The sequence below is a fragment of the Melanostigma gelatinosum genome (genome assembly GCF_949748355.1).
Source record: "Melanostigma gelatinosum genome assembly, chromosome: 11".
Taxonomy (NCBI): domain Eukaryota; kingdom Metazoa; phylum Chordata; class Actinopteri; order Perciformes; family Zoarcidae; genus Melanostigma; species Melanostigma gelatinosum.
In genome coordinates, this window is record NC_136644.1 from 21,853,832 (window position 1) to 21,873,006 (window position 19,175).

Sequence of the window (19,175 nt, forward strand, 5' to 3'; positions counted from 1 at the left end):
AAAAGCAGAACATCAACTGACATAATAAGGGCTTTAAAGTGAGCCCGGCTTTATTCTCAAATGTTGACACTGTGTTTTGAAGAGGGTCCGTGTAAGCGTTTTAAGACCTGCTGTTATTATAGCTTTCCAATGAGAAAACAAACGATTTAATGCAGCTTTAATCAGCCAAGCTAAAGCAAGAATACATTCATTTAAAAAGCAGACATTCCTCATTCAAAACGTTTTTTAAAGGTGTACAAGTGTTTGATGCAACAGTTCAAATCATCTGTGTGATTTCAAATTACTTTTCTTGTTGAATGCATCTGTGCAGCTAAACGGTATATCGTTGCATGCTTGTAGTTGTGGGCTGGTGACAGATGATGAACACCCTTTGAAGCCCCTCTCTCACATTAAACCTGTAACATAACAGGTTCAAATATTCACAGTTAACCTCCTACACATAACATGACCATTCCAGAGGAATTAAAGGCACAATTTATTATGTACAAGGAACGCAGCACCTAAATCCATCAGATTTTTGGATGCTTAAACAATAAAACCTAATCTTACTCAGTTCAATACGGGGTTTATATTTATTCGGTTATAGTTTTATCGAGGGCTGCTAATCTATTATGAATTCAGGTGCTGGGGTGTCCCTGTTCATGACACTTAGACGACGGATTGTGCCTTTAGTTCCTCTGGTCAGGAGTTTAGTGACAGAAACAAATATGTGTAACTGTTATGTTCAGGTTTTATGTGAGAAAGGGGCTTAAAAAGGTGGCCATCATCTCTCACCTGTCACACAGATGGTGTAAAGAAACAAATGCAGTCTAAGGAACATTTCATTTATGTGCAAGCTAAATAAACCTTTACTACTATATAATGTAATCAATCTTTCTACTTTTACTGACATTCTTTCATTTAGCTTAATGATGTTTTAATAATATTTTTGGAGATATTTTTTTGGATATTTGACTAACGGTTTATCAATATTTTAGAAGTAATATTAGGATATTTTATTAATATTTAGTGGATATTTATCTAAAAAAATATTCTGATATTTTAATAATGTGATTTGATTATTTCACTTATGTTTTTAGGATATTTTCGTAGTAACTCTTGGATATTTTATTAATATTTTTCTGATATTTCACAGTTTTTCTGATATTTTTCTGGTATTCTTTTCTGATATTTAAATATTTCTAAAATATTCAGGGACACATTTGACAAAACATGTGTAAAATATAGGAAAAAAAGCACAATATCCCAAAAAATATGTTTTCTGGAATAAAAAAAAATGTATTTACACATTACAACAACTACACATTAACAAACCACAACGTATCTGTTGCTGTTCGGGGAAATTTCGCATTCTTCTGAGAAATTTCGTGTAACATTTGTTAAGAAGATAAAGAAGTTCTTGGAGAGGATGAAAAGATTCAGGTGGCCTTGAATGTTCTTTGAACACTTTTAGAAATACGGTGCAACACCATGAATAAATAATCTAAACAGTGGATCAGTTTGAGTCTGTTTGGAAACCTGATGGTTTTAATTGGAAAAGGGCACCAGAGACGGAAAGAGCACTTACCACAGATATACAGTAAACATGTCGTTGGGTTGTTGATCTGAACTTGATCCCGATTTCAAACACTTTTTATGTGACTGCACACTTCCTCTTCATCGCTCAGAGGTGACTGTGCACTTCAGCAGTGATCATGGACCGTGGTGGCAGAAGCGGGAAGACAAAGAAAAGAAATGTCTTCATGTATGTGCATAAAATTACCAAATTCTGCAGAAAGGGGATGTGACCACTGGTTTGCACCTTAAACAATGAAAATGAACTCTCTTGGAACTTCCCTCTCTTGGTTTATATATCAGCTTGTAGACACTGAGGACAAACAAACAAGCTTTCCTTGGTGACCTAAAGAACAATGTTGGTGTTCAGTTTCTGCAACACTGACTTTCATGTCATCAATTATATTTATAATAAGCTTATGTAGACTATGTATTGTGGTAATAATTACAAGGAAATTAAGAGGGTCAAGTTAATAGTTAATCAACAACTTGAACTGACGAAGAGACACTTGGTAACTCAAGTAAATACTCCTATTATATTATAAATATGTGTTAAGGTTAGCTGTATATCATCTTGAATATTACAACCACACTACAAGCTAGATTTTCAGTTTTGTGTCTCAAGCTACAAACACATTATTTCTTTATTTCATAAGATTATTTCTTAAAAACTATAATGAGTGAATTGTGGTATCCACAGAACACATTCTCCATTTTTCTTATAATTATACTTATCATAATTATACTACCTCATTAGCAGTGATGGAAAGTGAAAGTACATTTTCTTAAGTAGGCTAGTGTGTTTACATTAAAAACAATTTGGAGGTACTTGTATTTTACTTCCCCCACATATATATTCTACCTTTATTTTTTACTACATTGTATGTGACAGCTATGAAGATGTTAAAAAACAAAATATATAAACAGCTTAATAAATTAACAGCTAATAAAAACAGCAATTAAACTACTTCAAATGAGCTTCAAATCAACCACTTCGATTTATATATTTATATTTATATATATATATATACTTACTAGTGCTGGGCAACGATTAAAATATTTAATCGCGAGTAATCGCATTGTTATGGCAAAGTTCAATAATGAATTCAAAAGTAGTGTATTCGCACTTTTATTTTAAAAGTACTGCTATATGAACAAAAGGGCAATAACATTTGGTTCACGAGATGCAGGTAGCATGTTTTATACTTAATGTGAATATAATTCATACTTTGTTGGCTTCTTATTCTGAAAACAGGATGTTCGTCTGAAGAAACCGGATGATCGAGCAACCCTCGATCATTGTTCTCCACCATCAACCGCCTACTCCGCCCCATTGACGCCCCCCCATCCCTCTGGTGCTCCCGATCTCTGCTCCAAATTCCTCGACTTCTTCCAGGCGAAAGTCGACTCCATCCACCAGCAGCTCCTGACACCAGCCCCTCCCCCTCCACCCGCACTTCAGCCACCTGGCAACGCCCCCTCAGCGCCGCACCTCTCCCTTTGTGACCTCTCCTCCTTCTCCCCTGTGGATGCTCCCCAACTGGCCAAGTTGGTCAGCTCGGCCAAGACGTCCACCTGCTCCCTGGACCCCATGCCTACAGCCCTGGTCAAGGACTGCTTACCCACCCTCTGCCCCTACATGGTGGACATCATCAACGCTTCTTTGGCATCTGGTATTGTCCCTACCAGCTTCAAAACTGCCTCAGTCACCCCCATCCTCAAAAAGCCTGGCCTGGACATTGATGACCTCCACAACCACCGGCCGATCTCCAACCTCCCCTTCCTCAGTAAGACTCTGGAAAGAGTAGTCGCCGGCCAACTCCATCTCCACATGTCCAACCATGAGCTCTATGAGCCCCTCCAATCCGGCTTCAGACTCCAACACAGCACGGAGACCGCCCTCATTAAGATCATCAACGATCTCCTCATTGCTGCTGACTCTGGCCGCCTCAGCATCCTCATCCTCCTGGACCTCTCTGCAGCATTTGACACTGTCTCCCATACCATCCTCCTCAACCGCCTATCTGACCTTCTAGGGGTCTCTGGCACCGCCCTCTCCTGGTTTTCATCCTACCTCCATAACAGGGAACAGTTTGTTTCCATCAACGGCTCTATTTCCCCCCTAGCCCCAGTCAATCATGGCGTGCCCCAAGGCTCTGTGCTTGGCCCCCTCCTCTTCACCATCTACATGCTCCCCCTCGGCAAGATCATCTGCCATCATGGACTGAACTTCCACTGCTATGCTGATGACACTCAAATCTATCTCAGTACCACTCCATCCTCCCAGTTCCCCCCTCAGTCCCTTGTCAACTGTCTGCATGAAATAAAAACCTGGATGTCATCAAATCTTCTCAAACTCAACACCAAGAAGACAGAGCTCATGGTTGTGGCACCCAAGGCGCTGCTCCGGAAGGTTGGTGACTTCATCCTCGAGGTTGACGGCTGCTCCATCTCCCCATCTCCTGAAGTCCGCAACCTGGGTGTCATCCTGGACTCCACCCTTTCCTTCAAGTCCCACATCAAGTCCGTCACCAAAACTGCCTTTTTCCATCTCTGGAACATTGCCAGACTCCGACCGTCACTCTCGGAGTCTGTTGCTGAAACCCTGGTCCATGCATTTGTCACCTCCCGCTTGGACTACTGCAATGGTGTCCTGTTCGGGGTACCCAACAAAACCCTGGACAGGCTCCAGTATGTACAAAACTCTGCCGCCAGGGTTCTCACGCACACAAAGCCCTGGCAGCACATCACCCCCACCCTCATCAACCTCCACTGGCTCCCGGTCAAGTCCCGCATCTCATACAAGATCCTCCTCCTCACCTACAAGTCCCTCCATGCCCATGCCCCCCAGTACCTATCGGACCTCCTCCGCCCACATGCCCCTCCCCGGAACCTGCGGTCTTCAGACTCTGGCCTGCTTGCCACCACCCGCACCAAACTGCGAACCTTCGGGGACAGAGCTTTCAGTGTGGCTGCCCCCACCCTCTGGAACTCTCTCCCTGCGGTGATCCGCAACATCTCCACTCTGGACGCCTTCAAAAGGGCCCTCAAGTCCCATCTGTTCGCCAAGGCGTTCGGCCCCTAGTTCACTTGTTCTGTTTTTCTGACTGTTTGTCTAAACTGTTTTTGTCTAACTGTTACTCTTGTAAAGCGGCCTTGGGTTCCCTGAAAGGCGCTATATAAATTAAAGTTATTATTATTATTATTATGTTGTCTCACATTAATCTTTCCGCTAACTTTCAAAGTCCTTCGCTCGCTCCCAATTTCTGCAGTTTAAATGCATTTACGGTGAATTTCAGCATATAGGTGCACTAAAATGACTGACGATAGGATGTTTGCTGGCTTGTATCCCACTGTTCTTGTCATCCTCTTGTTGTTATGTATATGTATTCTGTCTCTTGTCTTTCAATTAAAAAAATAAAAATAAAAATATATTATAATAAATTAGAAAAATGCGTTAACGCGCGATAAAATAAGTGTCCGCGTTAATTAATGAATGCGTTGGCGCGAAATTAACGCGTTAACTTGCCCAGCACTAATACTTACAAATGATTCCCGACTTACATTTTGAGATCCACAAAATGTGTTTTTAAATATCTAGAGATCAGAATTCTTATTTTGGTAACATAAAAGCAGTTTTGCTGTATTTAGATCTCCTGTCTGGACAACATGGTGCTGTTGATCAGCGGTGGAAGTAAAAGATGCAATACCACATTATAAATGTCAAAGAAAAAGTCAAAATTATACTTTTTAAGTACAGAATTAATTTAATTAAAAAAGGTAAATATTATCTTTATATACAGAAATGAACCTGTCAGTGTTTTATTGTTGGATTATCATTACCGCAGTATCAATGTGAGCAACACTTTAGTACAGTTGGTTGAGGTGCAGCTAATTTTACCTACTTCATGTACTGATGTGTAGTTTAAACTATGACAATCATGTGGACTTGTCTCGTGTTTTGAATTAAAAAACTTAGTCTGTGAATAATTAGTAATTACAGCTGTTAAATAAATGTACTGGAGTAAAAAGTACATTTCCTCTCAATTATAATACAAGTAGCATGAAATGGAAATACTCAAGTAAAGTTAAAGTATCTGAAAATAGTGCTTAAGTAGGCCTACTTGGTAGTGTTGTATTACTTTCCCTATTGCTAAATAAAAAAATAACCTGCAGTCAGTAAAAGTATATTTACTCAAGTAGTACTTGTACTTTACTTGAGTGTTTCCACTTTGTGCTTCTTAATAGTTCTACTTAATTACATGAATGGTCTTAGTATTTCACGTAACATGTATGTTACAGTTAGTTATTAGTAATTGTAGCTGTGACATAAATGTAGTGGAGTAAAACATAGAACATTTCTCTCTGAATTGTAGTGGAGCAGAAATGCAAAGTGTAGCATACAATACAAATACTCAGGTATAAGTACCTCAAAATTGTACTTAAGCACTTTAGTAAATGTATTTAGTTACTTCTACTATAGCAACAGTCATTTTAAATAATGTATTTTAAAATGTAGCCTATTTTGAGACACAAAACTAAAATGTTTCCAGTGTTGTAAATTACAGTTGATCATTCTGCTGAATATAATAAAGCTACTTTTGCTTAATAAATAAATAAAATATCACACTTAAGATAATTGTCAAAAACGTATAAGTTCTCAGCTTCGCTCTATAAAGTAAGTGGGAACATTTCTCAGTATTTAGTAAGAAACTAGGAGACATAAAACAAAGCGTTGACGTGTAAAAGGTAGTTTTGCTTGTATTTGAATAAACCTGTATTTGGGGGACATACCTTGTTATAAACTGTAATATGGCGCCCTCTTATGGTTGAATAGAGGAATGACAGGTAGCCTCTGAGATCTGCCATTTGTGTAACAAGCTGCAAGCCCCGCCCTACTGCCCGCGTCCTATTAGTCCGCGCTTTGAATGGAAACATATGATTGGACAGAACGCTCAGTTACAGCTCCCCCGGAACACATGAAATATATTCTGTTAGGCGTCCCGCCTGCAACCAACAGAGCAGTCTCGCCCCTCTAAATGTTCATTTAAATTACGTGTGAGACTGAGGAGTGAATGTGTGAGGCATGATAAACATTTTCATTCAAACAGTTGTGCCGACGTCTCCCGTTAACACGCGGATCCCCCTCACCAGTTTCGGTCATCTCATAACAGAGGTGAAGGTAAGAACAGTGTTTGATTCATGCGTGCACTGTCTACAGTGGTGGAATTCAATTAAATAAGGACTAGTGGATTGATGGAGTGAAAATGCATCTGTTTTGATTTAAAAACAAGGGATTATTTGCATTAAACAAATACCTATTAATACATCACTTTCTCTCTTTTTACTTTTACTTTTCCCTGATCATTTTACTCATGAGGTGGAGCACCTTTCACGGCCTGAAACAACAATTTGTATATTGCTTTTGGCTTGATCATATCATGTCAAATAAAATAAGATAAGATAAGATAAGATAGAGGCGTTTTATGATCTCCCAAATTCACTTTACAGCTTTACAAGAAACTGTCTAAAGGGAGGAAACATGTGGAGTGTATAACATTTGTAAAATAGCAAATAGCTGTGCAAAAAATAGGGATTCAAATAACGAGTATTTAATTAAAAAGACAAGGGCGGAAAAATACAGTGAGTCAGTGGGTGTGTCTCTCCTCAGCGGCCACAAGGGGCAACAATGAGCCCAGTACGCCTTCTAAAACAAACTCACACAAGCTACACAAAGGTGAGATTCATGCTGATATATATATTATATGATATTTATGAAACTGGTCTTTACAAGCCCCGAACCAGGGGTTTTAAGTAGTGGTGGAAGAAATACTCAGATTTTGTACTTAAGTCAAAGTACTACGCTGCAACTGAATCAGAATCAGAAATACTGAATGTATCCGCGGGGGGAAATTGGTCAGTGACAGTTGCTCTTATATACTGTATAGGCCTAAGCATGAAGAAATATGAGGAAAAATAGAAATAACAGACTCTTGTCAAATGTAAATTATCAACATAATGCTACAATATACCCAATATATGAACCAGTAAGATGAAGAAGAAAGCTGCACATGCACTCCTGCTTTTACTAAACCTTACTCACAAGTAAAAGTCATGCAATCCAATTTTTACTGAAGTAAAGGTAAAAATGTGTTAGTACTATGCACAATGTCCCATTTCAGAATAATGTATATTATATTATTGGATTAGTTATGGATGTATTAATGTGTAAGCACCACCGAGGTTGCAGCTGGTACTGTGGGGGCTTATTTTAAACTACCTTTTTGTACTTAATCTGCTCTAAAATGTACAGTACTTGAGTAAATGCATGTAGTTATTTTCCACCGCTGTTTTTAGAGTCTTTCCACTGAAAACACCTGCTTTCTGCAGCTGAAAGTAATGTCATGAGAGCTGTGGGCTTTTCATTTCCTTGTGTGTTGATGCTTTTAATGGTTTTATGTGAAGCACTTTGAATTACCTTGTTGTTGAAATGTGCTATACAAATAAACTTGCCTTGCCTTGAAGTCTTCATGGTAATACTTAAACAAAACACATTTAGCATTATTTCAAATAACTATTAAGTTATCTCATCTTTTCTTTTCTCCTTTTGATTGTTTAATCTATTAGACATTGCAATATAAAATCATCCACACAGAACCCTCGTCCCGTTCATCTGTGTTTAAGAGTTGTAACAGAGGTGTCAGATATGCTCATTATGACATTTTGTCATCGATAAAATCTTAAAGGAATCAGATAAACAACAAGTGCACAGCTGCTGATTTCTAAATGATTGAAACAGTTGTGCTCTACCCCATCATGCTCCAGTCCACAACGTGGTTTCACTTCATTAAATCTGTATCAGGCTTGAGGGGGAAGAAAGTGTTTCCTCTCTACTCTGCTAATACCTGCTGCAGAATAAATCAGCGCTGCCGAGCAGAGCGGCCTCGTCAGCACTCTGCTGTCGCCGCTGGCGCACTCCGTGCAAGTGTAATGTTCATAATGCAAATTATTCATCTATTCACATGAATGCGTGTGTTCGGCATTCTCCCCCCTCATGTACTGTAAACCAGAGGAACACTTCACTTCATGGACTTCAGTCTTCTTGAATTTTAAAAAAGACAACGTAAGAAGATGGCGACATTTTCAAAGTGATAATTCATTTTTACTGTCGTGTATCGCACAAATAAAAAAATACACCTTTTCACTTCAATTGCTGAGAGTTGGATGAAAAGATTGATGCCACTCTTGTGTCTACATGAGTATGAAAGTGTCAGTAGACCGTTAGCTTAGCTTAGCATAAAGCCTGGAAGCAGGAGGAAATGGCTAAAAGAGCTTCGCACGCAACCTCCAATAAAACTACAACTTTGTTTTACAGGAGCGCATGTGCTGCGCTTTATTGACAATTTTTCAATGCATTCAACAAACATGTAACACGTTAATAGTGAGCTCTAGAGGTGCTGCTAGGCGGATGTTGTTACCTTTGGACAGAGCCAGGCTAGCTGTTTCCCCCTGTTTCTACTCTTTATGCTAAGCTAACTGTCTCCTGACTGTAGCTTTGTATTTACTGTTCAGACATTAACGGTGGTATCAATCCTCTCCTCTAACTCTCAGCAAGAAAGCAATTAAGTGTATACCCCAAATTGTAATCCTTTAAATATAAAGATACAACCAGGAGAATGTTAGCTTAGCTTAGCATAAAGACTAGAAGCAGGGGAAACAGCTGCACAGGGCTGCTAATGGTCAAATTCATTGCCTAATGTGAAACCACAGCTTGTAATTGTAACACTTTGTTTTTTAATAGATTAAAGAAATGAGCTTTAGAGGTGCTCACAGGCAGATTCATTTTTTTGTTGAACAGAGCCAAGCTAGCTGTTCACTCCTGTTGTCAGTATTTATGCTAAGCTAACCTAAAGGTCTCCTCTTGGTGTAGCTTTATATTTACTGTGAGTCTGCTCATCTAACTCTCTGCAGGAAAGTGAATACATTTCTCAAAATGTCAAACCATTTCTTTCTCAGCCACATGTCGCGCAAAGCTAGTTTGAAAACATCATCAACATTAAAACACATTCATAATTTTTAGTGACATGATTTAGATAAATGTGTTTTCAACATCATTAAAAAGTTAATTCTCCTGTCAGTCGTTATGAGAAACGCCTGGCTTTCATGTCTTTCTGTTGCAGCTGTTTGAGATCTGAGATATTTTGTTAGTAAATCTCAGCATATGCATGAGAAGAAGAAGAAGAAAAAACCTTCAAACTCTTCAGCCAAAGGGAATTGCAGCTTTAAGCTTTTATCACAGTTAAACTCTCGTGAAAGAAAAAGACTGTGTGGAGTCTGTGGAGAATGAGCTCTGTGCTGCCAGCAAGTCCAGCTGATGAGCTGATGAATAATTCAGTTTCATCTAATTCAAAGCATTTGTTGAATGTGATTTGCATCCCCATAAACCAGTTTGTCATCTCAGCCCTGCCTTCGTCATGCCACTTAAAACAAACTGCCTGTTTCAACATGCGAAAAGTATTTGCAACTGTCTCCGGCACTTGTAAAGCAATTGTTACATTTCTTGTTGCATATTTTTCAGATTGTGATTGTGTTTAGTGGCTGCGTGCAGCATTTTGACCTCCTCACTAAAGAGCAATTATTGTTGTTATTGTGTCTACGTGTGTTCCCGTCTTTTTTGTTTCACATTCATTTTGACCATGCAGGCTTCATTCTATCACATTCTATTCTGTCACTTTTCTCTTCCTTAATGTACAATCATTCACGTTTACTCGCACATTTACACACATATTTACACACTGATGATTGAGAAGTCAGTGGGAGCAACTTGGTGTTCAGTGTCTTGATCATCAAACCGTCGACCCTGCGTTTAACAGACGACACGCTCAAACTGCCACAGCCGCTCCCGGCTTATTGATGTCTGGTTTTATGGTTACCTGTTTTTCATTTTCACATGTGGTTTATTCTATTTACTATTTTATATGGCTTTGTATGCACTTTGGCTTTACTTGCAATGAAATGCTGTTTATATACTCGATTACTTATCAAGCAGTGTGGTTGCAGTGCTTCCTCTTACTGTGTTTTTTTTGTGCGTTTCAGAAGCAGCTGTTTGGCATCGAGGCCTCGGCTTCTGGGGAACTGACTGGTTTGAAGAAATACTTTAACAGCTACACTCTGCAGGGTCGCAGAAATGTACACAACACACACACATATTTACACGCACAGGCTGCGTTCAATGTAAACGTGTGACGTGACGTTTATACTCACCAATGATTAATACAGATGTGAAGAAACAGAAGAAAACCCTGTGACGTTTCCTTTGTGGAACTTGAAATCGACTGTGTTAATAAATGCTTTGTAAATGCTAGAATCTGACTGATCATTGCTCTGTGATAAGAGAAGTCACACTAGTTACCATGGCATCAGAGTGTGTGTGCATACCAATGTGTGTGCAGTTAGATTGTTTCCCCACAAGGTGTCCGTCTGCCTCTGATACAAACTGCAACCAAACCAAAACTGTATATTTCATCTGGTTTTATGTTCTGTTTTACTACCCATATTAGAATGATGTCAATCACAAAAATCATACAACATGTTGTAAGAATGAACAAAGGGCATATCTAAGATTACATTTTATTCATGCAGGTTGAGAGCATCTGCAAGCATTCAAAATGTTTTAAAATTGTATTAGATTGAATGTTTTCTGAATGCAGCCAAGATCATGTCTGAGCTTGTAGAGAAGTTCTTATCTTTGTGTGTGTGTGTGGCCATTATATTCTTCTTTCTTTAGAGCAAAAAAAGCGTTTTTACATTTAAAAGTGATCTGAATAAAAATCCAGTAATGTTGCACATTGAATGTATTTTTGCATTTAGTTGTTTAAACCACGAAGGAGCTCAACATGTATGAATCTTCATAGCATATACAGTTGTATGTTTGTTTCGTTTTAAGTGTGCAGCGTTTCACCACTTTATTAAGAAAAGAAGGAGCAGCGAGCATTTTATATAATAATGAGACTCATTATGACAATCAATGTTTGCATCATTTACGGTTTCACATTCATTTTGACGGGAAGGAGTAGTTTGCATAGTTCAAAATCCGGATCCAAAAATATTATTTGCATTGAAGTTAAACACATGAAACCCCCTTCAATGTATTTTGCATTCAGACCTACGTTTAATTCTGCATTTTTAGGTCATGTAAATGGTCTCCACGCGACATTTACACACGCACACCCAAAGATAGACACGCACGCGCATATGCACGCTAAAAACGCACGCGCTCTGCTGGCAATCACGTGATTTAAAAGAATCAGCTTGTCCAAACTGAAAGCAAAAGTAAGAGCTCGCCCGGAGCACCTGAACAAGCGTGTGGTTTGTGTGTGTGTGTGTGTGCGCGCGCGCGCTCGCGCTCGCGTGTGCGCGTCTGTCAATGAATCCGTCATTGGAGAACTTTAGGAAACGTATACGGTGTTACAGAGCCAAAATATCTTTTTGATAGTGCGGCCCCGCCTCCCGGTGTGATACGAACCTCAACCGAAAGTAGGAATGTTTCTTGTCATGAAGAGCTGCGACCTCCAGCAGGGAACAAGCTGACTGCAGCTCTCTGCTGTTCGGACTCGCCAAGACTCTTTCTTGACAGTCAAGTTGTTGCAAGTAAGTGAACTCTGTGTATCATTAATATTCAACTAAGAGAACTTTAATTGGGGTTGTATCAGTGTGTTATCAAGCAATTAAAATATATATATATATATATATTTCCATTCTTATCAACTCCTATTTTTAGATTAAACAACACTGATACCCGTGTAACCATCTCGCCTCATCCCCTAAGGTTCCAAATAACAGAAAATATTACAGTAGATTGTTTTTTTATCACTTCTGCTGTGACGTTTACTTTTTGTTCTGAACTCTTGCATCAATATTTGGACACATTATCACACGTGAATTGTTTTTGCAATGTTTCTAAACTGCATTGGATCTCTTATGAAACACTTATGTTAACACATACTGCATTGGATCTCTTATGAAACACTTATGTTAACACAAACTGCATTGGATCTCTTATGAAACACTTATGTTAACACATACTGCATTGGATCTCTTATGAAACACTTATGTTAACACATACTATGAAGTTAATATATTCAGCTTTCATTTTCTGGGTTTTAACATCCACTTAGGGCCGACGGGTCAAAGCCGTGTCCATGTACCGTTGTACTGCTTCAAAAACTGAGGCTATGCACCGTTCATCCAACGTGTAAACCTTCAAACTGAAAGTTAAACTTCATAGTCTTTGTTTTAATGCAAAGTGGAGCACAGACACTGCACTTATTGTGAGCTGAGAAAAACAGGATCCAGGAGTTACACGATTTACTGTAAACTGATAACAGTTTGATGCAGACTTCCTCCTCACAAATAGACAATCAGCCAAGTTATAGGATTTGAGCTGAAATCGAAATGTTTGGTGAAGCAGCAAGATTACTCAGTGAGATATTTACATGCATTTTTCATCGTTTGAGCAAAGAGTTAAAGCAAAAGCGGACGTTAAGTATCATAAGAAACAAAATATAAAATGAGATAAAATAAGATAATCCTTTATTATTCCCACAGCAGGGAAATGTACAGGATTACAGCAGCGTATAGTATAGTGCAAACAAGAGACAGTAAAAAAACAAGTATTATGAATAAATAAACAAGTAATAAAACAGCAAAGAATGTTAACTTCGTAAAAAATCCACAATAACAAATATTATATATGTCAGACAGAATACTTTTTGTATTTCACGGTGTATTTATATATACACGGTGTATTTATAGTGATCAGATTTTAGTGTTGTGTGGTCTACTGGGAGCACGGTGAAAGAAAGATCAAACAATGTGTTGGATGCGGTCCATCTTCTTGTGAAGCCCTATAGTCGAAGTAACAAGTAATATGTTGAACTTTTGACTTCATTTAAACAGCACGTCTCCAAACAAAAGTTGCTTTAAAACAGATAAGCAAAAACAAGAAAGACAAACAGAAACCGCAAAAACAAGAGACAGCAAACTATACTTATATCCTTATATGCTGAAAGTATTTAGCTTTATCAATAAACTTTAGTTACTTTGAGTGAAAACTAAAGAGTATTACATATTTGCATACTAACGTGTTGGAGTACTTTTACACAAATGATCTTGTTGAGCAAGATCGTTTTTTTTCTTTCATTGTCTCGCTTGACTGCAAAAGTGAAAGTGTTTCGGCTGTCATGAGCTCTGTTACAACCGCCCTACTCAGTGATTGATGATACAAAAACATGCGGTTTATTGTCAGTCACATGACCTAATTAACACACACTACACACACACACACACACACGCAGACTGGATTACATGTGTCCAGTATGCAGTGAGGTTAAAGGGCCGTAAAGTGATATTTTTATGGTAACAATGAATCGAATGACAACAAAGGGAAAGAGGTCGCTCATTGTGATGAACCTTCAGAGAGTTATCAACTGAATCTGCAGCTCCCCTCGGCTTTACAGAGATTTATAGTGAGCTCATTGTTAAGCTGTCCGGCCCACAACCTTAAAAAGCCACAGAACACTACCTGCTCAGCACCAAACAGCTTACAGAGAACGTTAACGTCTCTATCTGTTGAACATAGTGGAGCATTTAGCAGCTAAAGAGCCAGATATTTCCCAAAACAGAGCTAAAAGAGAGAGAATATTGGACTTCATTTCGTTTCAATAATTGCAATATTTATATATTTGCTGTGTTATGAACTAGGTGACTGTGGTGACATTCCCTGAAAAAATGCTGTATTACAGTTTTTCTCCATTGTACACACACAATAAATGAAACTATGTACACAATTCAGAAACATAGCATGTTAGTATTACATTTCTTTCTCAGCTTTCTCAAACGGCCGACTGGTAAACTCTGAGAACGATCACTTCGAAATCAACTACAACTGAAATGATTAAAGGTGAATATTTTCTGAATTCTTGAGCTGCTCTGTGACAGTAAACTGAATACCTTTCAGCTGTGGACAAAACAAGACATTTGAGGACGTCATCTTGGGATTCAGGAAACACTGATTCTCACTTTGTGACATTTCACAGACCGAACAACAAAATAATCAACGGCTTAATCCACAGTGAGAATCATCTTTAGTCGCAGCCCTAAACACAAATGGATGATATTGTTGCTCTGTAACTGCTGGATGTGTAAATAAGCAGCTGTTTATGTGTCAATATGTCTGGTTTCTGCTGCCCCCTAGTGGCCATACATCCCATTAGACCTATTGCAAATCTATTGTGATGATTAAGGTGAAATGCAGTTCAGTGGAATCAAACATTTTGACTGATTGTTCCCCTTTTTGTACTTCAGCTCATCACATTCTTCAGTGGCAATCCGTCAAGGACAGATGGCTGAACAGATCCTGCATCTGCTCCCCTCCAGAAGTTTGTGATGAAGTTGATAAATCTTGATTCAATTCTCAAGCTGTTGTTTAACAAAGCAACATGGAGTCTGAAAGAGGACTGAGCAGCAGATGACCGGCCAGAAAGGGGTCAGTGATGGAGGATCTGCCAGTGAAAAGTGGAGGAACTGGTGCAACAGGTGGACAAGAGGAGGATTCTCCTTTCTAGGATGGTCAGAGACAATCTTGATAGAACAGTAGTACCGAGCAGAAAACAGAACGGCGCAGCGGAGACGCAGAACCAAAGTCGACCCCCCGAGGAACCTGCAGGACCAGAACGAGTCCAGAGCCCAGAGAGAGTTCAACCAGAGAGCCCAGAGCCCACAGAGAGTCAGCTGGATCTACTGCACTGGAAAAAACTGAACTTGCACGAAGAACCTGAAACCTGGAGCCAGGTTAGCACTCAACGTTTGCTCAGTTTGTGGATTTTATTGTTTTGGGAGATTTGTTTTTTTTAAACAGCGCACAGATGGCTGGAGCGAAACAAAGTCCGAAATCAAACACCAGAATTTCTTTCTTAAATTTTACATCCATTGGTGGAAGAAGTACTCAGATCTTTTAATAAAAGTAAACGTAAATACGCAACAGTGTATATAATGCTCTGCATTCCCAATTGTACTGCAGTAAAAGTACATCAGCAGGCTATAAGCTTCAAAATATGAAAAATGACAGTACCAAAAGTAAAAGTCACTTTGATGTCGCAGCTGGTGAAGGTGGAGCTAATATTAACCCCTTCACATATATATTTAAAGCTATTTTTAAAACATTGTTGTGAGATTGTCTTTTTCTCAGTGACAAATAATGGACTTCACATGTTTGGGCTGAGCAGTTGTTGGTTTTTGTTTGAGCCAAACATCACATACCACTAATTAATAGTATTAATTTGTTATTACGCAGTGTTTTTTACATCTGTATGAGTTCCAACACACACACAAAATCTGTGGTTATCACTGTCATCGTTTTGAAGCTCAATTTGGAGAAGTCAAATATTTGAGTTTCCATTTGGACTTTGACTTTTTATACTGAACGCTGGACACATAATCTGCAAGTTTCTATTACAAAGCGTCTAAACCACTGCAGAGCATTACTGTTGTTAGTATTACATTATTTTTATTCATACACTATACATACTCTAGCGTCTCTAAAAATAAGTATATGTTGAGAATACATTTTATAGATATATATAAACTTTAATAGGATGACTTAGACTCAACCCGTAAACGTCTGTTCAACTCTGCTTTACTGCCTCTGTGACTGTTGTTGGCAATAACTTTATTTATGTTATTTATTTCTAATAAATTCTCTGCTGCAGCCAATCACTGGAGCTGATGCTGAGAATTTCCCCACGCACCTCCGTCCATTCAGCAGCGCAGCAGAGTACCAACTGGTGAAACACACCTACCAGCAGCTCCAACACAGTGGTTACTACTGGGGATCGATGACCATGGAAGAGGCACACCAAATACTCACACGGGCACAGCTGGGTACCTTCCTCATCAGGTAAATGCCCGATAAAAAGCATTACACAAGAAAAGGAACCACACTACGTGTGCATAAAGTGACTGTAAATACATGCTGCTGTGTTGTTATAGAGACAGCGGCCAGCCAGATGTTTTCTTCACTCTGAGTTACCAAAGCGACGACGGCCCGACCAGTGTTCGTGTCCAGCTGAACGACCTGCTCTTCAGTCTGTGCGGCAGCCACAAGACTTTTGCGTCACTTTTCGCTCTGCTCACTTATTACACCGGCTCGTGCTGTAAACTGACATTGCCCTATCGCAAGCAGCGTCCGGAGCGCCTGAAGCAGATGTGCAGGAGGGCTCTCGTGGGCTCATATGGAGCAGAAAATATAAGCACCTTACCCGGACTCAGCACTGAAGTCAAAGACTATGTTCATGCGTACCCTTGTTGTATATAGATGCCTGTGTGGACAGAGTGTCTGTTGCTGTATCAAGATGTTGTTTGTGTTCTAAGTTGAATAAATGTTCTGTTTTTGTGTTATTTTTAACAATCACAGCTTGAGTATTTGATCTGCAAGTTGTTGAAGGCTTATTTGCACACATTATCATTGTGTTTTACAGAATACCCATGGTACACGTTATCATTTTTTGATGAATAACCACAAGCATATCCTGTGTATAACAGCTGCATCACTGCCGACATATGTATCAGTTGTAACATCTGCTGCTGTTTGAAGCTGCATTAATTGATGGTTGGCCAAGGCTTCAAAATAAGCTGACATATCACCAGCTCATCATGTTATGGTAGAAATAATAGCAAACAGTTATTTGTTTCTAGCCATTAAGGAATAATAGTCAAATATTTTCTCTTCTTTTACTCTGTTTTGAATAGAAGCCTCTTGGGAAAACACTTGGTCTGTTTCTCTGGAGAATTGGACAAATACCCAATTTTCATGAGAAAGCAACAGGTTGTTTTCTTGAGATAAGTTATGGATGAACCCTAAAATGATTAATACAGCTTTGTGTATGTCTCATTCAGTATTTGGTAAACAATATCAACAGGATTACTGAAATATACTGGCCTCTTTTGAATGAAGGTATCTGATGATTTAGTTTCTCGAAATAAGTAACGACCCTTTCACATGACATAGCCATTTGATTCAGTTCTTACATTGATTAATGCAGTTTTAAAAACCAATAAACTATTCAGCATTTGAACTCAGTTAACATGTGTAATTACTTTCTTCAGTCCTATGGAGCAACAGACAATTGTACAAAAGTGTGACGCTTTGCAAAATGTTGTTCATGTTGAATGAATTCAAATATTAAGTTGACAAACTATAATGCATGTGAACCCAAGGCTGAACTGCTGACCAGGCAAAGCAGGAAACTGCCTCTGGAATAAAATCCTGCTAAACATCAGCCTGATAATATTTCCACTGTGGTAGCGTGCTGACATTAGCACTGAGCTCAAAGCACCGCTATTCCTATATACAGCCTCATAGAGCAGCTAGTATGTAAACTCAAAGTCCGTGTAATAAACTTACCTGTACAGAATACTGTTTTTGTGTCGGCGCACCAGAAATCCGCATTCTTTATTGTTTTATACAAACAGGAAACACAGTAAGTGCGCCGTTGGACGTCAATTAAGGTGTTGCATTCCAATTAAACCTCACAAAGAGTAAACAATATTTTATTTTCCAAGATCTTCCTGGAGCTGTCTTTTCTTTAGCAGCTCCTGTATTTCAGCCCACTTAAAATCAAGCCTTTTCTTAGTGCTACATACAGTTTATGCATGTGGACCTTTTGAGTATACTGTTATCATTTTACAGTGCAAACACTGTACTCAAAAGCTGTATGGCATTGTGATACAGATCTATGCTTTGTATTCTCTAATACATTTCTGCTGAACTTTAACCAAAGTAAGTTGGTGTGGGGGGGGGGGGGGGGGGCTGAAGAGGGGCCCCCCGTGTATGAAGCTGACTCTCAACTGCCATTCTAACCAGCTATGTGTCAATACACGAATATAAAGCTACACACAGTTTGATTGAGTACCAGTCTTCTGTCATCTGTTCCATTTCCTGTCCTAAATCTGACTGCCAGTGGCCCCTTTAGTCTAAATTAGCCCTGCATCAGGGACACACACACACACACACACACACACACACACACACACACACACACACACACACACACGCACACACACAAACACACACTTTTCCATGTCCTCGAATTTTCCCTCATTAACCTTAAACAATGTTGACGTGAAACCATCACCACTGTGACACATATTGAGGCGAGGTCAGTTTATTTGTGTAGCACTTTAAAACAAGAAAGCAGTTAAAAGTGCTTTACATTAGACATATAGATTAATTAAAAACTATTAAAGAAACAAAAAATACACACGTAAAGAGGATTTAAAGAGAATAAAGAATCATTTGAATGAAACAAAAATAAAGGGGACAATAAAAAATAGGCTACAGTGCAAGATATGAATGAATATTGCCAGATTTATTTTATGAAGGACAGTGTTATCCGATTTGTCCATCTATCTGAGTGACGGTGCAGAGTGTCTCATGGGTCTGCGCGATCCCGTACTCCCCCTCCCACTGTCCCGCGCACTGATTGCACCTCTTGCACGCGACTGAGTACAATTTTATTTTGTCAAACGACCTCTCCTGACTTGTCCGCCCGAACGCGCGCGGG

At 39.1% G+C, this 19,175-nt stretch overlaps 1 protein-coding gene across 1 annotated transcript; it reads left to right on the top strand.

Annotated features, from left to right (window-relative positions):
* Nucleotides 1-12,098: 12,098 nt before the first annotated feature.
* socs1b (suppressor of cytokine signaling 1b) lies at nucleotides 12,099-17,648 on the top strand. The gene is made up of 4 exons (XM_079279373.1): nucleotides 12,099-12,204; nucleotides 14,920-15,405; nucleotides 16,323-16,510; nucleotides 16,603-17,648. The coding sequence occupies exons 2-4, from the start codon at nucleotides 15,181-15,183 to the stop codon at nucleotides 16,925-16,927; spliced, it is 738 nt and encodes a 245-aa protein (XP_079135499.1). The 5' UTR covers nucleotides 12,099-12,204; nucleotides 14,920-15,180; the 3' UTR covers nucleotides 16,928-17,648.
* Nucleotides 17,649-19,175: the final 1,527 nt, after the last annotated feature.